The sequence below is a fragment of the Dendrobates tinctorius genome, unplaced genomic scaffold (assembly GCF_039654945.1).
Source record: "Dendrobates tinctorius isolate UK_male_01 unplaced genomic scaffold, ASM3965494v1 ptg000263l, whole genome shotgun sequence".
Classification (NCBI taxonomy): Eukaryota; Metazoa; Chordata; class Amphibia; order Anura; family Dendrobatidae; genus Dendrobates; species Dendrobates tinctorius.
Window position 1 is genome coordinate 7803736 of NW_027361930.1, and position 19752 is coordinate 7823487.

The window sequence follows — 19752 nt, forward strand, 5'->3', positions numbered from 1 at the left end:
GTGACAGTTCACCCTTAAATCAATTCTGATTCATTGTAAGAACATTGACGGAATGCTGCATGACATTACTAACATGCCTTCTACTGGATGTTTAGCCATTTATTGTTACCTAGTTTATAGGCTTGGCCAGAAACACTGCATGCACATATGATCTGTGCTTTATGCAAAGCTGTTAGACTTTTAATTGAGCCTCCGCCTGTGATCTACTTTAGTCCAAAATGTGTATCATAGAAAAATAACACCATTTTACAACATGTTCTAGAAAGCCTAATGTCTTCATCTCACACTGCTTACTGCTCACACCAGCATTGTTTTTCTCATTCGAGAGAATCAGATCAATTATGTAAGAGTCACTCAGATCAATCTCTGATCAGAGTGTCGTCTTAGTGTGATCCCTTTCTCTCAGATGAGAGAATCGTAGCACAGGTGAGGAGAAGATGGAGAACAAGATTTCTCCATCTTCTCCATTGTCTGAGTCAGCGGAAATTGGCCAGCACTCAGATGCCATCCGAATGCAGTCCCATGTTTTCCATAGACTTGTATGGGTGCGCATGATCTGATTCTCGGATGCACCCGCAGCATGTTGTGATTGTTTTCTAATACCAAATCGGCATGAGAAAAAAACTCTGACCAGCGCTGCTCCATAGTATAACATTGGGCCGACTGCCATCCAATAACACACCACGTAGCACTCGTCTCATGTATACGCTGGCGAACCCTTAGCGTAAGAGCTGTCCTTGTCAAAACCATTGAGTTTGTTTATAGACATGAGCCCTAGCAATTGCAGTAAACTAGTGGCCAAAACGCAAGAAATACATAAACTGTGAACTTGCCCTGTTTGTGAACAATGAGGTTAAGTATTGCTACTGTTATATTTAATAATGTTTTTCCCCATAGCTATTGATATTTTTCTCCAAATTGCAGCTTCACCATAAGCTATGTCCATCCGGAGTCTGAAGAAGAAGCAGCAGAGGACTTTGAAAGTGAAGGTTGTAACGATGGACGCAGAAATGGAGTTAAACTGTGAGGTTAGTTTTACCATTTATTAGAATATTAATGCTAACATTTCAGGAAGTCCATGGAGTAACAAGTGTCAAAAACTTACTAAGAGCCTTGTACACATTCCAGCAGAACCTGGTGATTTCAAACAGGCTAGCTGGCCATCTGATACTTATGGGGCACCCTGACTCCCCTTCTCATCAGATGGCCGAGCTGAGCGTTCATTTATATAGGAGGGGGAGAAGCTGGTCGGGACTGATCGTTGTCTTATTCAGCCGACCATTAGCTCATGTGTATCGGAACCATAAGAAACAAGGGGATAATGCTTAACAATGCTCAGAGGGATCTTGGCAGTGAGTTGGTTCTTTACTGAATGATCCAGAGCGATTAGCAGTAAATGATCAAACTTTTGATTGCCCTTCATCACTCACGTAAAAATTGTTATTAATGACATGATTTGCAAATACATTACACTAGGCCTTACTGCACTGGCGTCAAGAAACAATCACTGACCTCAGGGAGACCAGTCAAAGAAAACACTGCGGCAGCCGGCAAAGGCACTCAATCAGTGAAATCCTAGGTGCATTGCTCCCTGGGAAATACGAATATGCAAATAAAGTCCGTGGAGCCTCATTTAAGAGTCTCAAACACAGGACTAGCCAGATCTTCCTGCAGGGAAGGACCCAGCCAAGGAGTGGCTCCTTTCGGAAACCACCATCACCACCGTATTAAGTGACCCTTTAAGTCAATATCCAGCTCTTTGAGAGTTTACAGATATGACAAGGGAGATACCAAGGCCAGGTATCCATACACAGACAGCTGTTTCGGGGTGTTGCCCCTCATCAGTGTGGAGTAGGATTCTGGCTAGGTGGGAGCAATGCCTAGTAGACCAACATCACGAAACAATCACTGACCTCAGGGCGACCAGTCAAAGAAAACAGCAACATCACGAAACAATCACTGACCTCCGGGAGACCAGTCCAGTTTATTTGCATATTACTGCACTGGCGGACACAGATAGAAGAGGGCCCCTGTGCAAGAATAGTATATGGGCCCTCTGTAGTCCAATAACTCAGCATTATGTGTCTGTAACAGAAGCGGTGTGCTGCTTTAGGGGTGGAAGTGGGCTCCTTTCCCCTTGGGGCCCTGGTTGTAACAATGGTACGTCCACCCCTGCATTGTTGTCCATTGCATGTGTGAGGGGAGCCAGGGCCGTAGTCGTGGCTGACATAGATTGCTCAATTACGCCACATGCATACAATGTCCCCTTTACAGTGTATCTTTTATAACGCCTTCTGAACGTCAGGGTCCCATCTGAGCTGTTGTAGGATCACATCCATGGGGTTCACACAAAGAGAGACAGAGTCCAGTTTCAACTTGTAACAGTCAACTTTACTTGCATTCTTTCGCAGCACGTCCAATTCAGTTACAGCTACAATATTGGGTTCAACACAGAATATATCCTTCTCTTGCCCTATCCTCTCCCACACATCTTCCAGAATACTCCAGGTTGTACCGGCTCATCCAGTACTGCAGCGTTCCTACTGTACAGCTTCACTACTGTTAGGAGTTCCCCTGTCCGTTTCGCCCCAGGCAAAAGGGTTTCAGCCCACGTAGTAAGCGGCCTCATCCTGGAGCTACCCTGCATTCTGCTAAGCTAAGACTTCTGGCCCTCAGGCCCTGGATGACTGAGCTTCTGACCTTATGAACGTTGCGAGGTCAATGTTCTGCCCCGGGCCCTAAAACCCTACAGTACTGTCTGGGCTCCTTGGCCCTACTGACTATAATCAGTAAATGTTCCTGGCTTACCCACAGCAGACTCTTCCTAAGTTAACTATGTACACTAATGTGCCCCATCTAGTGTCCACATTGGGGTACTGCACTTACCCTAAGCTACAGCATAATATTACAGCACATAAGTACAAAACACTATATACAGAGTAAGACGTTCAAGACCGGGACGTGTACAGGGCATTAACAGTTTCTGCAACCCCTTACACATGTGTCACATACTGTAAGTGCTGGTGTGAGGCAACAATTACATTCCTGCCTGATTAATACTGCTGGCTGTGTGGACTGTCCTGATGAAAATTCTGCGTAACAATCTGTCAAACCAGCGATCATTTATTGGTAGTTACAGATTGTTGACACATTGGCGGCTGTCAGCTGATGACCGATCGCCCTTGTACTTTGGCCGATTGCATCTTTTCAGTGTCCAATCTGTAAAACTTTGCCATCTCCATTTTGGGCACTAGTGCTCTTCTTTTAAAAGATAATAAATAACAGAGGCATTACAAAGCCACAGTAAGTTTTTAGGGTCCTTTCATATGGGCAGTTCTCTGCCTATAATGTGCATCAATGATATAACAAGTCAGTCGGCTAAGGCCCTTTTACTAGGCAGGATGGAAACTTTTTGGGGATGACCGGTCTTTCTCAGTTTGCATATTATCTGCAGCACATTCCTGTTTGTACAGGGCAATGTGCTGCCAAAAATAATTATTTTGTAACAAATAAAGATGCAGTTAATGATGAATGAGCCAATCCTTGGGAAAAAGCTTTTTCTACTAATTCTCATTCATTTTATTGTTTTGTGTCAAAGTGTCTTAACAATTGGCCTGGTCAGGGAGGTGAAAACAGGCTTCAGGGTCAAGCGGTTAAAAGGGTTGTCTGGGCATATAATAGTTCTTTGATTATAGGATAGGTCATCAATAGCAGATTGGCGGGGTTCTGACACCTTGTGCCCCCATCGATCAGTTGAATTTTGCTCAAATGTAAATCCTGCTGAATTAAACTCTATTCAAAGTGTAGCAGCGGCTGCCGGCAGCTCCAACCATTGCAGTACTGCTTTTATTCCAAAGAACGGGAGGTGTACAGTAGTAGCTGGCAATGGCCAGATGTGACCACTGTACATTGAATGGAGTTTGTTCAACATCTCCATTCAAAGTGTTATATTCAACCATTGCTAGAGCGAAAAACAGGTGATCGGCGGGGGTCCAACCCCCATTTTCCATTGATGACCTGATCCTGCAGATCCGTTATCAAATGCCTTTAAGTGAGTAAAATGTCTGAATAAAGTGAAATTTGGGTACTTAATTTTTTTTTGAAAAGATGGCAAAGGCCCACAAGTACATGGTGACGTCTTGCTGATGTTATGCAAAAGTAATCTTTTGATTGTACTTGAGATCTCAGTGATTTCTCCTTTATCACTTGGTGAAGGTAGCCATGTCTTCCACTAGGCAGAATCCGCTCATTGGTCTTATCCTGAGTGTTATCTGGGTGAGGATTGCACAGCGCTGTCACTGACATCGGAAATGTTACATCCCAACTTTCCCTCCATGACTAATACCTTGCAACCTGTAAAAACTTGTACTCTTGTTGTTGTCTTGTAGAAAGTTGCATCATGTTGGCACAATTGACAGGCCCCGAGGGAACGTCATAGTTCTAATGAAATAATAGCATTATGGTGTTACTCTGATCCATGGCTTAAATGAGTTATTCGCTGACAGAATCGTTATACCACATAAAAAAGACTAATAACCAAAATATAAAGATTCCCTGTGCTGGGAGGAAGCATGAGCAGACATGACAAATATGTCCAAGCACAGTATGTTTCCAGAAAACCTGAAGCAGTACTGACAAAAGGCAGCCCAGCCATTTGTGTATTTTATATGGAAATCTGACAATTTTTTGCTTAATGTTATAATACAATTTTTTCATCTGATTATTTATATAGAGAACTTGTCACCAGGTCAGAAGTGGGCAGGTTTTACTCTTATTTTATTAACACTGAATCCTCTTATTGTCATTTGCTCTAATTTATCACTTGACTGACTGTCCTTTTTTGGGCTGACGAACCTCCTTAAATCTTGGTCACGAGGACATGTGACTTCTGTTTTTATGTCTACCAGTGGAACGTTCTTTACATGTAACAATCACAGCATACTATAGACTTAATGAGACTCATCTTTCTTAATATGGCCAGGCTGGCTTTTCTACCCCCCAACCTAATATGGCCTTGGTGTCTGGAAAATTGTTAAGATTTTAAAAATAAATGAATACTTTGTGACATCTTTATGCTCTAATAGTATTGACCTGCTGCATGGCAGGATGTCAAGGATAATTGGATATGACAAAGACTTTAAGGCTATGTGCCCACGTAGCGTTTTTCATGCAGAATATTCCTGAGCGGAAACGCACACCCTCTTCCCGGGAAAACGCATGCATTTTATGAAGCGCTTTTGTAGCTTTTTGAGAAGCGTTTTAGCATGCTTTTTCCTATGCGTTTTTGCAATACAATTGAATGTATGCGGAAAAGCGTGCGTTTCCGCCAAATTAATGAACATGCAGCAGAAACAAACACACCATTAGCACAACATGTGCGGATTCCATTATGTTTCCATGGGATGCTTTTCTTAAGCGTTGCCGCAGCAGAAACGCGCGTCTAAAAGCGCTGCGGCAACACTTAAAAAACGCAACGTGGGCACACAGCCTAAAAGTAGTAATGACATGTTCTGCAAAATCCATTATCTTATGTTGTATCATAACTCTGAACTTTGAAACACAGGCAAGAGAGACATACAATGTGGAACGCACAGTATGATGCCCCACAGTGCATTCCCCCATACAGTATGATGCCCCCACAGTGCATTCCCCCATACAGTATGATGCCCCCACAGTGCATTCCCCCATACAGTATGATGCCCCCACAGTGCATTCCCCCATACAGTATGATGCCCCCACAGTGCATTCCCCCATACAGTATGTATCAACAAACTGGAGCAAGTTCAGAAAAGAGCGACCAGATTGGTGACCGGTCTGCAAACCCTGTCTTATGAGGAAAGGTTGCAGGATTTGGGAATGTTTAGTTTGCAAAAGAGAAGACTGAGAGGAGACTTAATAGCTGTCTACAAATATCTAAAGGGCTGTCACATTGTAGAAGGATCAACTTTATTCTCATTTGCACAAGGAAAGACTAGAAGCAATGGGATGAAACTGAATGGGAGGAGACACAGATTAGATATTAGAAAAAACTTTTTGACAGTTAGAGTGATCAATGAGTGGAACAGGCTGCCACGAGAAGTGGTGAGTTCTCCTTCAATGGAAGTCGTCAAACAGAGGCTGGACAGACATCTAACTGGGATGATTTAGCGAATCCTGCTTTGAGCAGGGGGTTGGACCAGATGGCCCAGGAGGTCCCTTCCAACTCTACGATTCTATGATTCTATGTATGATGCCCCCACAGTGCATTCCCCCATACAGTATGATGCCCCCACAGTGCATTCCCCCATACAGTATGATGTCCTCACAGTGCATTCCCCCATACAGTATGATGTCCTCACAGTGCATTCCCCCATACAGTATGATGCCCCCACAGTGCATTCCCCCATACAGTATGATGCCCCTACAGTGCATTCCCCCATACAGTATGATGCCCCACAGTGCATTCCCCCATACAGTATGATGTCCCCACAGTGCATTCCCCCATACAGTATGATGCCCCCACAGTGCATTCCCCCATACAGTATGATGTCCCCACAGTGCATTCCCCCATACAGTATGATGCCCCCACAGTGCATTCCCCCATACAGTATGATGCCCCCACAGTGCATTCCCCCATACAGTATGATGCTCCCACAGTGCATTCCCCCATACAGTATGATGCCCCCACAGTGCATTCCCCCATACAGTATGATGCCCCCACAGTGCATTCCCCCATACAGTATGATGCCCCCACAGTGCATTCCCCCATACAGTATGATGCCCCCACAGTGCATTCCCCCATACAGTATGATGCCCCCACAGTGCATTCCCTCATACAGGATGATGCCCCCACAGTGCATTCCCCCATACAGTATGATGCCCCACATGTACAAGATATGATGTTTGTAGTGCTCGTGTACAGCACACAGCAGATACTAAGCAGGACAGGACAATCTGGTCACGACTTGTGCATCCCAAATCAGATACATGATCAACCGATGTAGCAACATCATTATAATTCATACATAAACCAGGAGGAGGCACTCATCAGCTGGAGCAGATGGAGTTATAGTTGGACATATTCTGTTAGTTACCACTTAGTCATCAGCTCCTTTGTTTTCCCGGAAGCTGAATGTTCGGTTCAGCTTGTGATAATACGTAACTTTAGCACCAAACCAATTTCTTTCCTGCATAACTGTCCTTCTACACAACTTATTGCAGCCATGCAAACATTTTGCCAAGTTACTGTATCAGTGGATTGATATATCTATGATCCTTCTGCCCCTTATGGTTCTGGGGACATTTGTGTATTTTTACCCCTAGATGGTGCAGCGGACTCAGTCGGAATTGTGGACATGCTGCAAACTTCTTGGGATAGCTCCCAAATCCGGGAACATCCTGCTGGATCCAGGACAGTTGGGAAGCGTTGTATTGTTAGTACATCATGAGCATTATAAAAAGGGGCCCACTCAGAACGGGAAAGAAAGAGACCAGGAGAGAGAGAAAAGGACCAGGAGGGAACAAGACACAGAGAAAAACATTGCCGCTGGATATGCAACTGAGTTCATTAACGTGTTAGATTTTGTGATGAACAACAATTTTTTTGTCTGTCATACTAAATAGCTTGTTTTACTCTTAGATGGACTGGAAAGGGAAAGACCTATTTGAGTTGGTGTGCAAACATCTGGTACTGAAAGAGACTTGGTTTTTTGGCCTGCAATATATGGCAAGTGGGGTGGACACCTGGCTGAAGCTGGATAAAAAGGTAACAAAATGGGACATGTACTCTCTACAGTATTTGTATGGCTTAGCTTATATCTTGCGGTAACAAAGCATCAGGCATGTTAAAATGTAGCATTCCCACTACCTTTTTCTGCCACCACTGGTGATTGAAGGGGGGAATTTAGCATGGATATGGATGTGCTTCTAGCATTATTTTGGGGCAAACTGAAAGAGAATTATCTGATGTTGGGTGCTGCCAATTACTGAGGCAATAAAGATTGTTATAAAATGATCATATGGCAGGAGCGCACAATTGTTTTCTCCTCCATGGACCACGCTGCCAAACTATACTGCTTCCAGGTGCTACAAAAACAATTAAAGGGATTCCTGTAGCTGAGACATTTGCAGTACATGCCATAGATGTCAGTTAGGATGGGCTTTACTTCTGGGGCTTATGCATATAGGGAGAATACGGATTCCTTCCTTCCCTGTGACGTTCAGAGAGTAGGAGTCTGAGGATGTTTCACAACTTCTAGAAACTACGATGGAGAGAGCCATAAACAGTTTCTTCTCTCCACAATCTAGGGATAAAATGCCCACCTATCCCATCTATGGAACATACTACAATTGTCTCAGATGCGATCGTTTGTTATTGTGAAAGTGCTACAGATTGGCAGTGTGGTCTATGGATATGCCACAAATATGTCATACTGAAAGTGAGAAAACCTATACACTGTGTTATGCCTGGTGCAAAGCCTGAGAAGTGCCAAATAGAGAATACAAGTCAGGAATGTACAAGGCATAGCATAGTAATAGTTAGGGCTCATTCAAACTTCAGTTTTTCTTGTAAAAGTGCTAATCATGTTTTTCATAAATGTTACACATACCTATGATAGTCTATGGAGCTGTTCACATGTACGATTTTTCCCTCAGAGTTGTCTGTTTAAAAGAAAGGAAACATGTCCAATTTTGATTCACGAGTTGGTTCAAAATCAGCGATGAAATTGTTTGGTTCTGTGAAAAACGTAAGACCACACTGATGACATCCGGGTGCAGTCCAAATTTCACAGACTGTCAGAAAGGAGAAGGTGGAGATACTTTCTTTTTTTCCCCATGTGTGAGAAACACTGCTGACACTCCGATCACACTCTGATCAAAATCTGATCAAAATAATTGGTGCATTTTTCTTGTACATGGAAAACGCTGATGTCTAAATGAGCCCGTAGGCCTATTTATCTGAACCGTTGGGAGAAAACAAGCTGGTTTGGGGCCATATAAGTAAGCAGCAGGCGTAACATAAGTCAGGGCTGCAATTTGTGGTTTGTATTCATCTTTGTGAATTGCTTTTTATACATTACTTGCTGGCTATTTGGTATGTACTTTGGGTGTTGCTAGATTCCCTACTTTTTGCTGGATTTTACTTTATACTGAACTACGTCAGTGTGTATTAATCCCACATTTGCCATTAATGTCTGTAAAGCGCTGTGGAATTAATAGCCCTATATAAATGAGTAAAATAAATAAATATTTATTACGTTACTATCATTTAATTGCTATGTTTTACAATACTACTGTACTTATCCATGTAGTTTGGAGCTCATGTTGATGCGCGGATGTGCCCTGTTGTTCTCTTTTTTAATATCCATGTCCACAGGTATTAGAGCCTAACTGTAGTAACATTAACATCAAGCTGTTTGGAGATGGTCTTATAGTCTTTACCTTTAACATGTTTTTGTATAACTTTTTTTTTCCTAATCTACTGAGACAGATTAGAAAATCTAGAAACTCTCTCTTTAGCTTTCTTCATCCATCTTTAAGGCCCTTTTACATTTAGCGATGCACCAGCGATACGACCCTGTCAGGATCGCTGGTGCATCGCTAAATGATCGCTAGTGAGCTGCCACACAGGAAGATCTCACAGCGATGCAGCAGCGATACAGCGGACGATACTCACCTTTCACACACAGCGATCCTGGCGTCCTCCCGCCCGCGTCCAGCATCGCTCGTCTCACACAGCAGGAAGCAGACGACGAGAAATGGAGCCGCGCGATCAGCGATGGACAGCGGGGGAGCCGGTCGGAGGTAAGTATCACATATAGCGATATCGCTATAACGTCACAAAACCAGTGACGTTTTAGCGATATTGCTAGCGATATCGCTATGTGTAAAACCCCCTTTAGTGTGATACACACCATGACATCAAACAGCACAGTGACTACTTTTCACCCTCTTCAATAAGCAGACTGACTGATTACAAGTTTATAGACACCTGTGATGCTAATTACTGGACACGCCTTAGTTTAACAAGTCCCTAGGGTCCAATACTTTTCTAGAGGTACTATCATTTTTGTCCAGCCCATATTCATTATTTTTTTTCTTTTATTTTTCTGTTGAACCACAATTCAAATATAATGTGTAATTTCCATTAGTGCCAATTGAAGATCTATTTTTTTTTATAATAACACTTGTATTTCCTATGTTTGTTGTTGTTTCTGTTCATGTGGTAGAAATAAATTAATCCAACCAAAAAACTACCAATAAGCTACTGACTGCTATATAACTTATCAAACGGCCAGCTAGCTAAAGCTTCCGAGTGAAAAAATTAGGCTATCATATACAAAGCAGGACATTGGGATGTTTATAAATAAATTAAACACAAATCTGTATTAAAAAAGAAATCACAATAAGGCCGGGGTCACACTAACCGACGCAAAATACGGTCCGTAGTTTACAGGCGTAATACGGATGTATGACCCCTAAATAGTGATCTGTATGTCATCCGTAATCAAGGTGTGGTCGCGTATTTTGCACATGTAAGCATCCGTATGTAATCCGTATGCTGAGATTTTCTCGCCGGCTTGCAAAATGGACATATAATGGAGCCCTATGACAGGTTTTATAACACAAACAAAAGAATAGATATAGACACATAGAATGCATATATATATATATATATATATATATATATATATATATATATATATATATACTGTATACACACACACATACATACATGTCATTGAGACACATATATATATATATATATATATATATATATATATATATATATATATATATATATATATATATATATACACAGTCATGGCCAAAAGTATTGACACCCCTGCAATTCTTTCAGACAATACTCAGTTTCTTCCTGAAAATGATTGCAAACACAAATTCTTTGGTATTATTATCTTCATTTAATTTGTCTTAAATAAAAAAACGCAAAAGAGAATGAAGCAAAAAGCAAAACATTGATCATTTCACCCAAAACTCCAAAAATGGGCCGGACAAAAGTATTGGCACCCTCAGCCTAATACTTGGTTGCACAACCTTTAGCCAAAATAACTGCGACCAACTGCTTCCGGTAACCATCAATGAGTTTCTTACAATGCTCTGCTGGAATTTTAGACCATTCTTCTTTGGCAAACTACTCCAGGTCCCTGATATTTGAAGGGTGCCTTCTCCAAACTGCCATTTTTAGATCTCTCCACAGGTGCTTTATGGGATTCAGGTCTGGACTCATTGCTGGCCACCTTAGAAGTCTCCAGTGCTTTCTCTCAAACCATTTTCTAGTGCTTTTTGAAGTGTGTTTTGGGTTATTGTCCTGCTGGAAGACCCATGACCTCTGAGGGAAACCCAGCTTTCTCACACTGGGCCCTAAATTATGCTGAAAAATTTGTTGGTAGTCTTCTGACTTCATAATGCCATGCACATGGTCAAGCAGTCCAGTGCCAGAGGCAGCAAAGCAACCCCAAAACATCAGGGAACCTCCGCCATGTTTGACTGTAGGGACCATGTACTTTTCTTTGAATGCCTCTTTTTTCTCCTGTAAACTCTATGTTCATGCTTTTGCCCTAAAAGCTCTAGTTTTGTCTCATCTGACCAAAGAACATTCTTCCAAAATGTTTTAGGCTTTTTCAGGTAAGTTTTGGCAAACTCCAGCCTGGCTTTTTTGTGTCTCGGGGTAAGAAGTGGAGTCTTCCTGGGTCTCCTACCATACAGTCCCTTTTCATTCAGATGCCGACGGATAGTACGGGTTGACACCGTTGTACCCTCGGACTGCAGGGCAGCTTGAACTTGTTTGGATGTTAGTGGAGGTTCTTTATCCAACATCCGCACAATCTTGCGTTGAAATCTCTTGTCAATTTTTCCTTTCCGGCCACATCTAGAGAGGTTAGCCACAGTGCCATGGGCTTTAAACTTCTTGATGACACTGCGCACGGTAGACACAGGAACATTCAGGTCTTTGGAGATGGACTTGTAGCCTTGAGATTGCTCATGCTTCCTCACAATTTGGTTTCTCAAGTCCTCAGACAGTTCTTTGGTCTTCTTTCTTTTCTCCATGCTCAATGTGGTACACACAAGGACACAAGACAGAGGTTGAGTCAACTTTAATCCATGTCAACTGGCTGCAAGTGTGATTTAGTTATTGCCAACATCTGTTAGGTGCCACAGGTAAGTTACAGGTGCTGTTAATTACACAAATTAGAGAAGCATCACATGATTTTTCGAACAGTGCCAATACTTTTGTCCACCCTCTTTGTTATGTTTGGTGTGGAATTATATCCAATTTGGCTTTAGGACAATTCTTTTTGTGTTTTTTCATTTAAGACAAATTAAATGAAGATAATAATACCAAAGAATTTGTGTTTGCAATCATTTTCAGGAAGAAACTGAGTATTATCTGACAGAATTGCAGGGGTGTCAATACTTTTGGCCATGACTGTATATATATATACACTCACTGGCCACTTTATTAGGTACACCTGTCCAACTGTGTGTTAAGACTTAATTTCTAATCTACCAATCACATGGCGGCAACTCAGTGCATTTAGGCATGTAGACATGGTCAAGACAATCTCCTGCAGTTCAAACCGAGCATCAGTATGGGGAAGAAAGGTGATTTGAGTGCCTTTGAACGTGGCATGATTGTTGGTGCCAGAAGGGCTGGTCTGAGTATTTCAGAAACTGCTGATCTACTGGGATTTTCACGCACAACCATCTCTAGGGTTTACAGAGAATGGTCCGAAAAAGAAAAAAAATCCAGTGAGCGGCAGTTCTGTGGCCGGAAATGCCTTGTTGATGCCAGAGGTCAGAGGAGAATGGGCAGACTGGTTCGAGCTGATAGAAAGGCAACAGTGACTCAAATTGCCACCCGTTACAACCAAGGTAGGCAGAAGAGCATCTCTGAACGCACAGTGCGTCGAACTTTGAGGCAGATGGGCTACAGCAGCAGAAGACCACACCGGGTACCACTCCTCTCAGCTAAGAACAGGAAACTGAGGCTACAATTTGCACAAGCTCATCGAAATTGGACAGTAGAAGATTGGAAAAACGTTGCCTGGTCTGATGAGTCTCGATTTCTGCTGCGACATTCGGATGGTAGGGTCAGAATTTGGCGTAAACAACATGAAAGCATGGATCCATCCTGCCTTGTATCAACGGTTCAGGCTGGTGGTGGTGGTGTCATGGTGTGGGGAATTTTTTCTTGGCACTCTTTGGGCCCCTTGGTACCAATTGAGCATCGTTGCAACGCCACAGCCTACCTGAGTATTGTTGCTGACCATGTCCATCCCTTTATGACCACAATGTACCCAACATCTGATGGCTACTTTCAGCAGGATAATGCGCCATGTCATAAAGCTCGAATCATCTCAGATTGGTTTCTTGAACATGACAATGAGTTCACTGTACTCAAATGGCCTCCTCAGTCACCAGATCTCAATCCAATAGAGCATCTTTGGGATGTGGTGGAACGGGAGATTCGCATCAGGGATGTGCAGCCGACAAATCTGCGCCAACTGTGTGATGCCATCATGTCAATATGGTCCAAAATCTCTGAGGAATGCTTCCAGCACCTTGTTGAATCTCTGCCACGAAGAATTGAGGCAGTTCTGAAGGCAAAAGGGGGTCCAACCCGTTACTAGCATGGTGTACCTAATAAAGTGGCCAGTGAGTGTGTATATATATATATATATATATATATATATATATATATATATTTATATTTCACAGAGTTCTTCATAGCAGAATAGCTGCTAATTCAATTGCCGGCTTTTGTCAAATCATTCCCCAACCCGACATGAAATGACACTTGGTTTACATACAGTAAACCATTTAATTTCATGTTTTGTTTTGTATGTCTTTCATTAGTAATTAGATGAGGGTTGATGTGTAAAATTTGGGAGGTGTAGGTGTTAATTTAAGGGGTTAATTCGTTTTAAAAAAATGTGTGGGCTCCCGCGGTAATTTGTCAATGCGGGAGCCCACACATTTTTTTACAACGAATTAACCCCTTAAATTAACACCTACACCTCCCAAATTTTACACATCAACCCTCATCTAATTACTAATGAAAAACATACAAAAAAACATGAAATGAAATGGTTTACTGTATGTAAACCATGTGTCATTTCATGTCGGGTTGGGTAATGATTTGACAAAAGCCGGCAATTGAATTAGCGGCTATTCTGCTATGAAGAACTCTGTGAAATAATAAATATATATATGTGTCTCAATGACATGTATGTATGTGTGTGTATATATATATATATATATATATATATATATATATATATATATTATATATATATATATATATAATATATATGTGTATTCTATGTGTCTATATCTATTCTTTCGTTTATGTTATAAAACCTGTCAGTGTGATTTTTACTGTATCGCGCACTGAATTGCCGGCTTTTCTAAAGGACACTGGTTGCGTATTTCTCACAAGTCACACATCTGGTCCGTGTGTAATGCGTATTTTTAGCGCACCCATAGACTTGCATTGGCGTAGTACGGGCGTAGTACGCTGACAATCGCAGCATGCTGCGATTGGCACGGACCGCAGAATACAGATGAGAAATATACGGCTGATGGGAGCTACCCCATAGAGAATCATTTGTCCGTGTGTAATGCGTGCTTTTAACGCCTCTCACTCGTCCGTATTCCTCTCTAGTGTGACACCGGCCTAAGATCTATCAACAGCATTTCACCTACTCCTTGAATTAGGAACTGAAGGTATTTTTAACTCCACTCCACACAGAAAAATCTACATATACTGTATAATCACCAGTTGACCGCTGTCCCCGAATCCCATAAGGCACCGCGGCAGTGTCACTTGCGCCTGCGCAAATGACATACGGTATATACTCGAGTATAAGCCAGCGGGGGAGGGGGATTGGCAGGAGAGAGCAGCTGTGACAGCATACTCACCCACTCCTGGCGCGGTGGCTGCAACATTCCTGCATCTCTCTGTTTTCCCGGCTTCCAGCAGCACTTCCTGTATTCAGCGGTCACGTGGTACCACTCATTAAAGTAATGAATATGGACACGTCTCCACGCCCATAGTAGTGGAGCTCATACTCATTACTTTAATGAGCGGTATCACCTGACCGCTGAATACAGGAAGTGCTGCTGGAAGCCGGGAAAGCAGAGAGATGCAGGAATGTTGCAGCCACCACACGAGGAGGACGAGTGAGGACCGGGGAGGGCGAGTGAGGACCAGGGGAGCCAAGCCGAGCCAAGGCAAGCCATGCATACAGGATTTGACCAGGGAGCCATACATACAGGATGAGACCAGGGAGCCATACATACAGGATGGCACCAGGGAGCCATACATACAGGATGGGACCAGGGAGCCATACTTGCAGGATGGGACCAGGGAGCCATACTTGCAGGATGGGACCAGGGAGCCAAACTTGCAGGATGGGACCAGGGAGCCATACATGCAGGATGGGACCAGGGAGCCATACATGCAGGATGGGACCAGGGAGCCATACATGCAGGATGGGACCAGGGAGCCATACATGCAGGATGGGACCAGGGAGTCATACATGCAGGATGGGACCAGGGAGCCATACATGGAGGATGGGACCAGGGAGCCATACATGGAGGATGGGACCAGGGAGCCATACATGCAGGATGGGACGCCACACATACCAGGACAGGGATGGGGGGAGCCACACATGCCAGGACAGGGACGGGGGGAGCCATACATACCAGGACAGGGACGGGGGGAGCCACACATACCAGGACAGGGACGGGGGGAGCCACACATACCAGGACAGGGACGGGGGGACCCACACATACCAGGACAGGGACGGGGGGAGCCACACATACCAGGACAGGGACGAGGGGAGCCACACATACCAGGACAGGGACGGGGGAGCCACACATACCAGGACAGGGGGAGCCACACATACCAGGACAGGGACGGGGGGAGCCCCACATACCAGGACAGGGGGGAGCCCCACATACCAGGACAGGGGGGAGCCCCACATAGCAGGACAGGGACGGGGGGAGCCATACATACCAGGACAGGACGGGGGACAATGCATACCCGGCTTATACTCGAGTCAATAAGCTTACTCAGTTTTCTGTGGCAAAATTAGGTACCTCGGCTTATACTCGGGTCGGCTTATACTCAAGTATATACAGTACACGTCTCCGCTATTCCCACACAGGCGCAGGAACAGCCGCGTCGTTACTACGCATGCGTGGGAATAGCGGTGATGTGTATGTCACTTGCGCAGGTGCAGTTCGTGGACGCAATTCCCGGGCATTCGCAGTAACAGCCACAACTGCGAGCTCTACCCGCGCTGCTCCTGTCAGCACCACTAAGCATACACAGATGTAAATTTCACCGCACTCCCGATGGGTTAGCATCGGGCCTATTTCTAGTGAACATATACAATCACCAGTTGGCCGCTGTCACCGAATCTCATAAGGCACTGCCAGAGTGTCACTTGCGCAGGCGCAGTTCGTGGCCATAAAGCCACGAACTGCGCCTGCACAAGTGACATACACGTCACCGCTATTCCCGCGCATGCACAGTAATAGCCACAACTGCCCGCTCTACCCGCGCATGCGCGGTAACGTCACGGCTCTTACTGCGCCTGCGTGGGGAATAGCGGTGACGCGTATGTTTCAGGGCACTCCCGATGCGATAGCATCGGGCCGATTTCTAGTTAAATATAATTTTCACTTGTCATTTTAGATAATTGTTATCAGATACTGGCAAATTTGAACAAAATAATAGTAATTGAAGACTATTTAGCATGACCCAATAGACTCCATTAATTGTCAGTTAGATCCATTGAGCAGCAAGTGATGGAAGAGTAAGAATGAGAATAATTATACTCTTTTTCTATTACCAGATTTTGCAACAGGAAGTTCCAAAGGAAGATCCCTTAAAGTTCCGCTTTTTGGCCAAATTTTATCCAGAAAATGTTTCAGAAGAGCTGTTTCAGGATATAACGCAGCATCTGTTTTTTCTTCAGGTAGTATATATGACGAGGTCTCCAATGTGTATTCACAAAATATAACTTAATAGATGTACTGTGCAAAAGTTTTAGGCAATTGGGGAAAAAATGCTATAAAATAAGAATGCTTTAAAAAATAGAAGTGTTTGTATTTTACTAATTGATAAAAATTAAATTACTGAGTAAGATAAAAAAATCAATATTTGGTGAGATCAGCCTTTGCCTTTAAAAAACTATCATAGCATCATTGATACACTTAAACACAGTTTTTGAAGTAACTCAGCAGAGATGTTGGTTCAAATATCCTGAAGAACTAACCACAGTCATGGTATGTGTGGCTCTCCCCGTCCTGTCCTGGCATGTGTGGTTCCTCCTCCTGTGTGTATGGCTGAACATGTATTGCAGTGCTTACACAGTAATTTTGCCCTGTGATGCAGTGACCGCTGTGACAACTAGGGGATGCTGAATGGACTGCCCGGGACATGCATGCAGGCATTCCCTTTGTTATGATGGGAAAATGGAGAGCGGCAGGATTATAAATGGCCGATATGTATCATAGGGGTGGGTGCCTTGTGATGGAAGCTGGAATATGTATTAATTATCAGAGATATACTGCTGAGGGTTTGTTACGGTGTATCGGGGAAGCTTCCAGGTGACTTGGTGAGATGGGTGGGACCAGTCACCTACAAACTCACCCAGGGGCATGTGTCTGAACGCCCAATGTAAAGCCTGTATGTGTGTGGCTGTGTGTGGAATAGGACCTGTAGTGAGGTCATGACCATGTGATCCATACCTCACCTGTGGGTGTGGTTATGTACCATATAATGTGCCTGAGGTCTGGTCACATGGAGAGAGAGTGTGTACCTGAGTGCTTCAGGGTGCAAGGTCCCGGAGGGACTGTGTTGGGAGAAGGATCGGATCCCTGGAGCAAGTGCTGCGACCTTGGACCTGGTGAGACGTGAGTGTTGGACGGTCTCAGGAGGGGACGGACGTCCTGAATAGCACCCGCTGAAGCCCTGGACCTGGTGGCCGGTGTGTTGGGAGACCCTGGGAGGAGGGTTGGATCCCTGAATAGCACCCGGTGAGGCCTGTGTGTTGTATGGTTCCAAAGTGGGGACGGACGTCCTGAATAGCACACAGACAGGCCACGTGTGTTTGCAGAGTCAATGACGGCACTGCATTGGGGGAGCTACCGTCCGTCTGTGGATCTGGACTGTCAGGTGGCCTGGTGAGCAAGGCGTTGTCCGGGATGGTAATCCCAGTTCGGCAGCTTCCCTGAGAGAGAGTACTGACAGGAGTCAGCGTGCGGAGCAGGAGCTCCTAAGAAGTAACCCTGGACAGTGGGAAATAACTGTTGGTGCTTCTGAGGTTCTATGAACGTTAATGAACTGTTTGGCGTGCGGTCGCCCACGGTCACTGGACAGAGAGGTCCAGCGTGTTTAGGGACTGCAAGGAAAAGCCATAACCTGTAAATGTTCTGGGCTATTTGTTTAAGCCTGTGAAGTGTAACATGGCCTACAGCGGTTTATGATGCTTGAATAAACCAAAATCGACTGTTTATGTGAAAAAACCTGTGCCTGACCCTATTAATCTGCTTCCAAGTGAGTATCCCCCAACACTAACAATAAGCGCTACCTTACAGCCCCTATTGAAGCCTATGTGCCTTTCATGGCATCCATAGAGTATGAAGCCCACAAAATGCCTCCCTATACAATATAATAGCCTCACTGTGAATTCCTCCACTGTACCCCTCACGTGCACAGTATAATGACCCTACAATGCTTTCAACAAAATATGATCCTCCACAGTGCCCCCAGCATAGTATGATGTCACCACAGTATCCCAAACGTAATATGGTGCTCCTATAGTGCCCTCAACACAGTATAATAATGCCACAGTCCCCTTAATACAGTATATGTTTACTCAGTATATGTCTCCACAGTACCCGACAACACAGTATGATGCCTAGAGAGTGCCTACCATACATCGAGTCCACCCCACAATGACAGCTCCCCACAGTGAACCCCAATATACTAGGATGCCCCCACAGTCCCTCCACACAGTATGATGCCCCTTACAGAGTATAGTGCCCCCACACAGATTGGTGATCCTCCCGCTCGGTACGATACCTCCCCACAATATGATGCTACCACCATAGAATGATGCCCCCCAGTCACCCCAAAGTATAATACTTCCCCACACAGTAAGATGCCCCAACAGAACTCGCACACAGTAGGATGGCCCCACAAACCCCCACATAGTATGATGGCTCACACAGACCACCACATTGTATGACTGGCACGCAGCCCTCCCACTCAGTATGATGCCTTTACAGTAAGATGTTTTTTGAATTTTTCACCTTCTGTGAGTCCTTACGTAGGATGCCACAGTATCCCTACCACTGTATGATGCCCTTACAGTCCAGCATACAATATGAAGGCCCTCACAGTCCCCCACAAATTACGTTGGCCTCCACAATCCCCTACACGGTGTTAGGCCTCCACACAGTATGATGCCCCCGTGACACACAGGTTCCATACCAGCTGCGTGATCTACTTCTATTATTGCTATGGCACAGATAATGCACTTGCTAAATATCATCTCCTGGTGACAATCTAAATGAGAAAAGATGAGTTGATTGTTGCACAGTTAAACATTTTATACCAGGAAACACTTTCCGTATATAGAGGATTTAATAATTGTAATCTATTGACCTGAAAAACAGCATTCCCCCAGTTTGGCCAACTTACTGCCTCCTCTCCTCCACGGTTAATTTCAG

At 44.2% G+C, this 19752-nt stretch overlaps 1 protein-coding gene across 2 annotated transcripts in view; it reads left to right on the forward strand.

The window, feature by feature from the left end:
- Positions 1–19752, forward strand: part of LOC141069426 (merlin-like) — a 120575-nt gene that overhangs the window by 15838 nt on the left and 84985 nt on the right. For both annotated transcript variants that reach the window (XM_073558951.1, XM_073558952.1), the window contains 3 exons: positions 925–1028; positions 7619–7744; positions 16869–16991. In XM_073558951.1, the coding sequence (XP_073415052.1) occupies positions 939–1028; positions 7619–7744; positions 16869–16991 (339 nt within the window). In that variant the 5' untranslated portion in view covers positions 925–938. The remainder of the gene's footprint in view (positions 1–924; positions 1029–7618; positions 7745–16868; positions 16992–19752) is intronic.